The sequence below is a fragment of the Glycine soja genome, chromosome 7, assembly GCF_004193775.1.
Source record: "Glycine soja cultivar W05 chromosome 7, ASM419377v2, whole genome shotgun sequence".
NCBI classification, from domain to species: Eukaryota; Viridiplantae; Streptophyta; class Magnoliopsida; order Fabales; family Fabaceae; genus Glycine; species Glycine soja.
The window spans coordinates 5,028,398-5,040,374 of NC_041008.1; the positions used below are offsets into that span (position 1 = coordinate 5,028,398).

Sequence of the window (11,977 nt, forward strand, 5' to 3'; positions counted from 1 at the left end):
AAGAAAAAGAAAATATATTTTACACACAAAAGACACAATAAATACAGTAAATTCTTTTTTCCCGCCATACACAAAGGCTTTCGAAACTAGAATGGGTTTTATTTGTGTTGAAATACAAGTATGAGGTAAAGTTTCACACCGAGTAGGAGTAAAAAGTTTAAGCACCATATAAATGAAAAGAAGACCAAAAAACCCGAGGCTTGAGATTTTGGGTTAATATGTGATGTCAAAGTTTACTTATGTGATTTGCTCGGTAACCCATTAGTGTAAATATCTTGGATGTCTATCCCCATCAATTGACTAATAATTGATATCAGAGTCGTTAATTGGTAATGGCTAGGTAGAGCCAGGACAACCATGGTCAAGCTCTAAGGGCCACAATTGGATACTCGAGGATTGAAAATGGCTTGAGCTTAAGGGGAAAACTATTATGTGAAAGAGACTCACACTTGAGAAGGAGATTGTTGGAATATTAGGTGAAATTTTACATTGAGTAGGAATGGGAAAGTTGAATACCATGTAACTAAGAAGAAGATCCATAAAATTTAGCATTAAGGTTTTAGGTTAAAATGTGGTGTCAAAATTCACTTATGTAGTTTCCTTAATAATCCATCGATGTAAATCTTCGTGATGTTTACCCCTTCAGTTGTACAACAATTTGTTGATCATGTAGGAAGCAGTTAGTTGGACACATTGATGGGAAACATTTTTTTACTTCACATATTATTCATTGGAGACTAAGTTAGGGGCAACAAACTTGAATAAGTAATCTATAAATACATGTAAATCTTCTCAAATGTAAAAATAAAAATAAAAATAAAAATAAACAATGATGTCTAAAAATAAATAACTCATTAAACAACAAGTTTGGAGATGCTCTTGTATGCTTAATAGAATTATAAAATGAAATGTATCATGTTTTACTATATATTTTTCCTATCATTTTTTTTAATTAGAACACCTTGAATTAAATAACGCCTCTTTAGGGATGCTAGAGTGCTACTAATCTATTTAAAAAGTTCTTAAGGAAAATGGATTTAACTTCCCTTTCTTTTCTCTTCTTTTTTTGGTTCCCCCTCCCTTTTTACTCTAATTTACTAAAAGAACATAGTAATCAAAAGAATGAATGTTTTGTTATTCTACTCATTTTACTAAACTATTATTTTATATAAAGAAATTGTTGAAATTCTCATTTTTAACTCATGATTGGGAATTGTTTCAAATCCAAATCCTGTAGTTGGAGGGGGGAAAACATAGCAGAAGACGTGACACTTATAAATTCGATAGTCAAGTGACTTATAAAGCGGTATCCTTTGGCTCCCCTCCATGCATAATATGCAATTCGAATCTCAAAAAGCCTGTAAAAAAAATCAATAAAATTATGACAGATATGATAAACTAGAGTACTTAGCATATCCGATATGACATTATGAATGTATCCACATAATATACTTATAATTTCTTTATAAATTTAAAAGTCTCCTTTAATCTATTTGTAAATACAGATAAACTGCTTAATAGTTAATTAATACATATTATCTTTGATAACAAGTCACAGTGGAGTAGAATCAGTCTGATATATGACTATGAGAAGCTCTTCTCGTAAAAGTTTGTTTTGAAACGGTTCATCCAAACACAACCAATATTTTTACACACTGCTGTGTCTACATATGCTTAGTTTGTTGTTGTAGGAAAACACCACTTACTAGTAACTTATGCAAGCACAATTGTTAAGGATATGTAAAATATGCAGAATTAATCCTCAGGCACAGTCTTATAAAAAATTAAAGTTGCAATAATTTTTTTTAAAACTAGTTTTTCTGAGCAGTGAAATCATCTGGCTTCTGAGGCATCAGGGATCTCTGTGGCTGTGGCACTCTGGTGCGTTTACCACTTCGCAAGTGGCGCAATCCACTTGATGCAAACCTTGATGCATATATTGTAGCAGCAAAGCTAGGTGAGGACCCTTCCTCATTTTCCAAAGCTTGTATCCTTTCTTCTGCTTCACGTAACAACCTCTCAGCCTTCTTTTTTTTGTATCTGCGCCAAGCTGCTTGTATGAAACATGCACCCCATGTCTTCCATTGCAAGGAATAGAACCTGAACAAAAAAGTGTAGAATAATCCTAAATTCTTGTGTAATATACTTTTACTCATCTTCTTACTTACTAAGGAAGAAAGTATTAAAATTACTTCTTTATGTTTATGAAATATGAAGAGTATTAAATGTAAAAGAGTTTTTATACTGTAATTTAATCAAAAACTGATATGTATATGATAAGTTTATTAACTTTTATAACAATGTAATAATTATTTTATAAGTCATATCAACAAAAGATTTCTAATTGGTTGAATTGTCTGCTAACAAAAAATCATCTTTGAGTGATTTTTAAGATAATTATTATGAAAGTCAGTAAATTTATCAAACATAACAAGTTATGATTGGTATATGTATTATTTAGGATAATTAATAGTCTAGACTTTTACATTATTATTACATGTATTATTTATTCATATATTTTTTGTGTAATGCTTTCAAAGTATTAGACTATTAGGAGAACAAATAGAGGATATGACATTTCTTGAAATATAGTGATGCATTATCAAGGAGAAAAAGAGTGAAACACATGTCAAGTCTTGCCTGAAAGTGTGTTGAAGTTGTTTGCTGTTTATAAGACGTCTAAATTGGGAAGCAACACACTTCAAGTCATCAGGCATGAGAGCAAAGGCTTCAACTTCTGATATAGTTTCTACTGTTCTAGTTGAAATGGGTAGATTTGAGGAGGAGTTGGGGTCCAAGGCCCATGTTAGAAGCTCTTCTCCACAGAAGTCACCAGCCTTGATCTCAAAGGAGTTGAAGAAACCAGTTCTTCCACCATTTGTTGTGGCAGTAGCAAGTTTTCCACGCATTATGAACAGCATTTCATCAACTGGATCCCCTTCACGAACTATGTAACTTTTCTCCGTGTAAAGGACTGGCTTCAGTTTATCACACAGTGCATCCAACAACTGATTATCCATGTTCTCAAACATTGGCACCTAGAGCAAGAAGAAGGTAAAATTCTCATTACACATACACATAGAAGTATGTATAGGTAGAAGGAAAAAGAAAATAACAAAACTTAGATACAGTTACTTAAGTAATTCTTATGTATATCTCTAATTAGAATTGGAATTTCAGAGATAATTCACATAATTAAGAACTTGCTAAAGGTAGCATAGTTTATCGAACTGAAACTCCAATTCTGATGGAAGATATGCATAAAAATGTATTTAAGGAACTCCAATTCTGATTGAAAAATAACACCAAAAACACGTAAAAACCGTTACTAAGTTTTGTCCAAAAGAAAAAAAACCAAGTGAATGGAAAGATGGTTATGGGTGATACACACTTTTTTAAGGAGGTCTATGCAAAGATGACGCTTTATGTCCCTCCTGAGATCTTTAGGGAGGTTGCGAATTAATGTCTCCTCCTCAACACCCCTATTTTCTTGCCATTTGTATTGTTCATAACGTCTAATTCTTTCTTTCAGGAAATCAGGTAGCATACGGTGGGACATCCACAGTTCTGCATCCCTCCTTTTGATTCTCATCTCTTCAACTCTGACAGTGGTAGATTGTAGATATTTCTGCAAGAATAATCAACACATGTACACAACCCATGAATTCAACAAATGAGAGGGGTGGGAGGATGAAGCTAACACTTTTAACACTCAATTGATGAAAATTTGGTTTCTCATTTAAAGTTTAAAATATGTTCCTTTGCCTCTTTGGTCTTTACTCCATCAAAAAACCATTGATTTGCAAAATAAGAAGAAAAACTCGTGAATTACACTGTATCTATGACTAGAGATGTGTAATTAATAACACTAACATATGCAAAATCACTAATTCACTGCCTGGTCTATGATCTCATCACATATCCTGCCCAAGAATTACCTGCATGTTTCCAATAAGTGATGCAAATAGAATCAATCCAAAGACAGCAATGAAGATAGCAAAGATTATCTCCCCAGCATAAGTACTTGTCTCGAGACCTTGCCCAACAGAACTGAAAAAAAAGGACAAAAGAATCACTTTTGGTATGCTTTTACCCCCCCATCTTTAGGTTGTATTATGCTTTCCTTGATAAGATGTTATAAACACTAACTAACTAGCAATAAGTCCATAGAAACGTTGGGAACAAAAGAACACAAGGATATAGAAGTTCCAAAGTTTGTAAAATGTGAATGTTGCATACGGAGTCAAGAGTAGAGAAGATTATTTGGCAACCTTACACTGCGCAAACCCCACCAAAAGCAGTAGAAGAACTTGTGAGGAAAATCTGTATTTGATTCTACAACGCGAGCCTTTAGAGCTTCTATAAAAATTCCAAAATTGAAAGTTTCCAGGTGTTGAATTTGTTGTGGATCAGTTAACGGGCAAGAAGATTTGAGAAGTGATTGAACAGTAGAATTGCCACTTCCACAGCTAAGGTAGGATTCATGCAAGAACGTAGTATTCTTCAACCGCCTGCGCCAGCACCGCAGCCTTGATTCTACCGAAAACAGATACCAGAATGCTCCAACAACCTAGTATGTCACATGTACTTGGTGGTCATAAAACTTAGCATGATAACTAGGAACATAGGTAAGATGTTATGATGAAAGTGACAAAATCAACTCACATGACTTGCTAGCATATAGAGAAAAAGATTGTAAGCAGCTCCAGCCCATGCTGTCTCAGTCAATATGCCAGAAGTGCTTGTTACTTCTTTGAATAACGGGTAGATCCGCAGAATTCTTGGCACGTACTGTGCTATTATGGTATACTTCAACAAATCCTTTCCCACATAAGGAACTGAGCATTTTGGGAATGGGATCATAGCTAAAATGACCAACTAAGAACACATTACAGGTGTTAAAACAACATCAAATTATGTCTTTCACATCAAACTGAACTTGATTAAAATTATTATTAATGTTGCCTTCATTTTGGATACCATGGAACTGTCATACGAAAATACCAAAAGGACTAAAATCATTCCATTTCCAAGGACTTAACAATTGTCATACACTGTCACTGTCAACTAATCAGAAATTATCCTTATGGTGACTTTTAAAGTTGTTATGATCAAAGTCAACATACTCATCATACATTCAATCTGTTAGAGGATGAGATACTGTTAAAAAAAGTTTGCAACGTCATTGTATTTTAAATAAAGTCTTATATATTTAGACTTTTGAGGTTACAGCACTTGAAGGTTCAAAGTGATATGTCTAGTTGTTCTCTACAAAATATGGTTATGGGGCAATTAACACTTCAATGACAGTTAATGATGATATATTAAAAAGCACTTTTTGTCTTCTGAGTTGAGAGTTAGTATGGAAGAGGGAAATACCTGAGGAAGTGGAATAATTGATAGAATGTCAATGATGAAGTAAGAGCTTAAGTATCTCATTACGATGGCCCAAGGATCATTAACTAGCTCACCCCTTCCAAACACACGAGAGGAAGGTGCAATAAACCCGGTTCGAAACTGAAAGATGATGTGAAGAATGTAGAAAAGATCAAAGAATGTGCGGAGAACACTGGCAGTAATCTTCAGTGTTCCATCTAAAGCAAGGCATTGTTTCTTGTCATCAATCATTGGGATGTAAAAGAAAAGAGGGTCCACAGAGATTGCCATCACACTTGTGATTACAAAAATTTTGTTCCACTTCTGAAGTGTTGCCCCCTGTGGATCAAGAACATGGTTCCGACAAGACAAATTTGTTATTGATCCATCACTGACAGAACTTAGGCTTGGTTGAACTTTTCTTTTGAGAAATCCACCATTAGAAGAATCATTGTGTTCAAAGCTTGAAGAAGAAAGTGACTTCCAATCCTTAAACCTGGATAGAAATATAATATTTAGTTAGGTATCTTGAAATAATAAGAATCAGGTAGATGTTAGCATCAAAAGTTTCCAACATTAAAAAAAATCATAAGATCAAATCTCCTAAAAGGTCACTAAAATGGTTGAGTACTGAGTACCCCCAAAAGTAATATAATAACTATCAAATTCCATTACTTGCAGTCAGAGGTAGGAATAGGAAATTAGGAATATAGCATAGTGTTTGTAATAGTATAATAATCTTGGTGACATGATCATATTCGAATTATTGGTTGCTCAGTACAGTGTCAATTTGTCATACATTCGAATAACATCTTTTAATGTAGGTAAATACCACAATTTATTTTTTTGAGAAAATCCATAAAATGTATTATTTTCTGAGGAAAATGAATAACTTTTTATTTATTTTTTGGTACAAAAGGAAAATGAATAACCGAGGCAGAATATATTATTCTAAAAGTGGGCAAAGAGAGTGTTAAATTAAAGTTAAAACAGAAGGATGTACCAAAAGTAATTAAATAAATAAAATAGTAGAAATATACAAAACCAGGCTTCAGCAAACAAACCTCACAAATTTCTGTCCCTTTGCAGCCATAACTAAGCTACTTCCGCATGCAGTGAGAATATTAATGCTTCATAGAAAAAAAACTTTACTTGTACCATAGAAGATTCGGGCCTGAAAAATCCAACTTCAAATTAAAAACTTGTACTTCGAAAACTCTAAATTAGTACACATGTAACTAGGGGGGAAAAGGTCAACAATATATGACTTTATTTTGTTATCAAGCCACAATTATTTGAATTCTAGACTCAGAATGCCTCCCCAAGATTCAGTACTTTCTGCTAGGCTACAACAAAATCATTTGCCTTTTCTTTTTGTTGTTAACTTTCTATAATTTACAGATTCAAAATTACAACACTAACAAGAAACCATCAACGACTCAATTATTTATTTAAATTCATCAAGTCAATTAAGTGAATTTCCAAACAATAAAGTGAAGTACTCAACACCCCAACCTACCACAATCAGAGTCAAATGAATTTGGAAAACACCACACGTAATGAGAAAGAGAGAGAGAGAGAGAAGAGGAGAAGAGGGTTGACTTGAACCATAGGAACCAAGTGAAACAATTGACTAGTATTAAAAAAAATATACAATGAAAGAATGAATTATAGGAATATTGGATCAATGAAAATGTAACATAAGGCTAATATGAAACAAATGAATAACAGCAACACATGGACATATAAAGATAGCAAAACTTGTTCAATCCAAAAACATCTGACTTCAAAGTTTTCTCATCTTTGGAAGTCCGAGGAAGAAACTATGAGCCAAACTACGAAAGTCTCTTCTGAAGATAAAAACAAAAAACAAAACTTTCAAAGGGCAAGGCTAAACAAAAATGGCTGTGTTTTGTTTCTAACAAAGTTAAAAAGCTGTAAAGTGGTTAGTTGGGCTTGGTGTGTTGTGGTTCAGAAAGGTAATAGTGGAAACTGGCAAGAGTAGAAGGTTAAAGAAACATCAACCTTATTAGCTATGTTAAGGTTGCTTGATAAGTGTACAGAACCAAAGCAGGAAGCAGAGGAATTCAAAACTAAAAGCAAAAAAAATGTTACATTAATAAGCCTTCTGAGAAAGAATTTTCATGGTCATTGGTCACGCACTTACGTGTTTGGTAGTGATGGAGAAAGAAAAAGAAAGAGTGAAATAAAGCGGAAGAAGCAGTGATATGACTGAAGATGTACGAAAAGAAGACTAAAAAAAGACTCATAGAATCAAGTACATGCAGATATATACAGTATATACTAAATACAAACCTACGAAATGGTATAATTTATATTTCCAGAAATTTTATTTCCACAACGCTTTTACAATAAACAAAGATGAAAAACAGTATAAAAAATTTAATTTTGGGACAGCTAGGAAATAAAAATCAGAAATGGTGTTTCTTTTGCTGTTGAAGGAATCAGAAACGATCGATGTTAAGTATATGACTTAACAATTAATGTAAAAGACAACAAACTCATGCTTATCTAAAAAAAGAAGAAGAAAGAAAAAAAGACAACAAATTATTATTGTGATGGAATAATAATATAAATAATTTTTAATTACATTCTAACTGTATAAGCATTTACCTGTGTATTTAAATGACTTGTGTACGTATCTCCTCCCTTCTCTCGATCATATCATAAACCATGATTTGTGTTCCATCATCAGTTTACATTATATTAATGAAAAGTATATACACCTTAAGAAATAAAAAGAAAAATAAATAATTAATAAATATGAGAAGGAATACAATAAAAAATCAACATTGATACATTGTAAGATAAAAGGTATTTTTACGTGAATTTGGAATGAATTGAATTGGAGGGAAATGTAATTGATTTTTATAATATTATTTAATTAGTTACTCTAAATTAAAAGTAAATATAAATTGATTTAAATCATATTAGATTGAATTGTTCTATTGTTTAAAAATTTTAATATATAAATTCATCGAATTTATCAGCATATTTAAAAATTTAATTTGTCAAAACACATCAAATATGAATTTAAATTAATTTATTAAAATATATTAAATTTAAATTTAAATATAAATAAATACATCACTGTAAACTTTAGTTTTAAATTATTCTCAATTTTAATATATTTATAAATTTTAAGATATGAAATTAATTTTAACTTAAAGCATAATATAGTTTTTTTCTTTTTTATTTTTTTTCTCTCACGAAAATAAGTTTGGATGTTATATAAAAAAAGATTAATTAAATTTGTAGTCTCTTAAATATCGTATTTAGGTTTCAATTTTACCATATTTAGTCCTTCAAACTTTCTTACATTTACAACAAGGTCCTTATTCATTCTTACTTTTCTCATAATGGAAATGCAGGTATTGTTCAATAAAAAAAATTAATGACTAATTTTCAAATGTATTGAAATTAATTTAAAAGAATAATTTCTCTTAACAGAATTTTTTTATATAGACAGACACGACAAAATCAGATATTTAACCTCATTCTTAAATAATAAGGTTATATCGATCCGTCAACAATATTGGAGACCACGTTTAGTTAATTAGGTATTTGACTATGTGCAAGGATTTTAAATTTATTTATTAGCCACCATTAAAAGACACAAGAGTCAATAATTAGCATAGGACATGTGAGAATCCACATTATCTTTAGTTAAAGTTGGATTTCAACATTTCCTTCTTTTGTCTAAGTTAGGCAAGTGAAATTTTTAACACATCATTCTATTTAAGGGGTAACCATAATTTACTTGGTTTTTTTAATACTTTCTATCACATTCAAGATTATTTACTAGTAGAGTGATAAACAAAGAAGACTCATTAATGAATCCAAAATAAATTTTTATATCATATCAAAATAAATCTAATCCAACCCTATAAAATTATTAGTTTATAAAATAAGAATTATTTTTTACTTATATAATTTTATTTCAGTACTATCTTTTAGTCAATAAAATAATTCAATATATTCAATTTTGTTTTGCTCATAATTATTTATGATATAAAACTTTCAACACATCCTTAAGTGATCATAATTTAAATGACTTTTGTTAACACATTATTCCTTCCTTGTCAATCAAAAGTAATATTGATCTTGAGCCATGATCATTGTGTGATTAATCATTTTACCTTGAGTCATGATCATTGTGTCTTGTGATGATGGCACATCATAGACACAAAGTTGAGAGAAGAGAAGCACCACGTACGTACGTCTCCTTCTCGAGCTGTTTTCCATGCACTCTTAAAAAAAATCATGTTGAGGCATCAATAATTGTCGGCTATATTTAAGCTTGGTTATCTTCTCCTGTGCTTCAACACTTTTGTGGTGGAACATATATATTCTCCACACACACATACCAATATCTGCATTCCTTGGTAGTTAAGGCTATGTACGTTTATGCTAAAATTGATTTTAAAAAGTTGACGTTAAAACAATCAATGTTAAAAATTAATTTGTTTTGACATAGAGAACTTATTTTTGTTACGAAACCTGAATTCCACATTTAAAAAAAAAAAACCTAAGTTCCACAAACCATACCAATACACGTATAAACTTTTTTTATTTTATTTACGAAACACCTGTAAAATTTTAAGAGAAGTAGTGAGTTGTAATTTGTGTTTGGCATAAAACAAGGTTACTAGACAAAAAATATATATATATACCACTAAACGTGTAAATCAATTAACATAAAGTTATTTCAGTTCAAATTTTAATATATAATGACAACTACATTAATTATAATTACATTAATTTTGTCCAACTAAAATGAAATTGCATGTCTTTTATAAAAAAATATGTGTAATTATTTAAAAAAAACTAAGCATAAAATATTGACCAATCAAATGTATTTGTCACTCTCGTGGCATTAATTTTGTAAAATTCGTCTTCGCACAGTTTAACATTTTTCTTTGAAATAATATTTAAAATTGAATTTAAAAGGATTTTGTTTGAATATAAAATAAAGGTTTAGAGATAATAAAAAAATATTTGATTACTTTTTAACATTTGGTGAGATTTAATTCTAAAATCATTCTATTTATTTGAAAGCTTTTTTCTACTTGTCTTAAATTGATCTATTTTACTAATCAAACCTGAAGTATTTTTCAAACTGAAATTTATTGCTAGAAACATGATTTTTTCAGCAAACCAAACAAACTATACATAAAGTAATATTACTTACCAAAGTTGAAGAAAAATCTCGAACCATGCAAAAAGTAAAAGAAAAGCACTTCTCCATTTCGGCCGCCAATATTTTGTCCATTGTTTTTAATTTGTGTGAAATCAAAATTATAGAGGTTGACATACTAAAACACAATTAAATTTTTTTATCACGGTATATTATGTATAAAAAAATTATACTATCAATAAATATTACAAAAGGTAGTTTCATTATATGTGACCATTTATAATTAATAAATTAAATAATAGTGTAAAAAAAAAAAGCATTCACATTTTAAGTGCATATTAATTATAGTCTATAAATTTTCTCCCCGAATAGAATTGTAAATCACTATACAATCTATGAAAGAAGAATCAGATGATTGCTTTTGATATGCCTTTGTCAAGAAAAATCAGAGTATTCTTTTGATATGCCTTTGTCAAGAACCTAGTGGCATTTGACAAAACTGTGTACATATCTTTATTAAATTAAATATTCGTGCGTGCAATAAAAACCTTAAGTTATCATCCCACCATATAAAAATATCTTCTACTTCTACAGCTTTTGTGTCTTAATGGATAGAATAGAGTAACTTATATTTATTAGCATTGATTTTCATCAATCATTCTTATGCATTATATATAGCAGTCCCGATCAAGGGCTTCAGCATATAACATTAATATTTGTCTGCTTACGAACTTTTTCTCACTCTATGGACCGGGTGAGGTGTTATGATATAACAATATTGAACATGAAAAAGGAGAAGACAGGAAAAGAAAAATGGAAAAAGATGCACAGAAAGAAAGATGGAAAAACAATAAAGTTCACCATTATGCGCTTCCAACGTGTTTCCCGTGAAACCCTTTTCTGTTTATATATAAACGGATTGAAACTTGAAAGATTCTCCTCAATCACTTTGATTATACGTAATGTTAGTTTCTCTACACTACGTAATATAATTGAAAGCAACTCGGCTACCTATTGACTAATTTTGTATATCACCAAGGGTGTGGATAAAACTGATGTAAGTTTAACCACCATTACATGAAATTTGAGTTTTTGGTAGATAGTTACATTAGATATTTAATTGAATGTAAAGTTTTACTCTTACAATAACTTTATCTAACTTCAATAAGATGATCTTTAGCGAGTGAAAAAATACATATCATCATCTCTACCAAAAGAAAATGTATTAATTCTTATTGTAAAATAATCTCAAATAACTTTAAATTTTACGATGCATGAATGAATCAGTATAATTTTGTATTATCGATAAGAATAACATGATTTTACTATTTCTTATATTTTCCATAAAAAAAATATTTCTTATTTATTCTTCTGTTTTTACTTTTGGCTAAATTATTAATTTGGTCCCTTTGTTTATTTAAAATATTTAATTAGATCCCTCTC

General features: G+C 30.4%; 1 protein-coding gene across 4 annotated transcripts; it reads right to left on the bottom strand.

Annotated features, from left to right (window-relative positions):
• Positions 1-1,490: 1,490 nt before the first annotated feature.
• On the bottom strand, positions 1,491-7,573 carry LOC114418316 (cyclic nucleotide-gated ion channel 1-like). Of its 4 annotated transcripts, none has more exons than XM_028383602.1 (9): positions 7,492-7,573; positions 6,441-6,550; positions 5,380-5,872; positions 4,666-4,878; positions 4,272-4,570; positions 3,939-4,050; positions 3,392-3,628; positions 2,641-3,038; positions 1,491-2,100 (listed from the first exon to the last, which is right to left on the bottom strand). In XM_028383602.1, exons 2-9 carry the CDS (start codon positions 6,467-6,469, stop codon positions 1,812-1,814), a joined length of 2,070 nt encoding a protein of 689 aa, XP_028239403.1. In that variant the 5' UTR covers positions 6,470-6,550; positions 7,492-7,573; the 3' UTR covers positions 1,491-1,811. The 4 variants fall into 4 exon arrangements, with proteins under 4 accessions (XP_028239403.1, XP_028239402.1, XP_028239404.1 ...); XM_028383601.1 differs by having other exon boundaries at positions 7,402-7,511; XM_028383603.1 differs by lacking the exon at positions 7,492-7,573 and adding an exon at positions 7,162-7,355.
• Between the last annotated feature and the right edge of the window lie 4,404 nt (positions 7,574-11,977).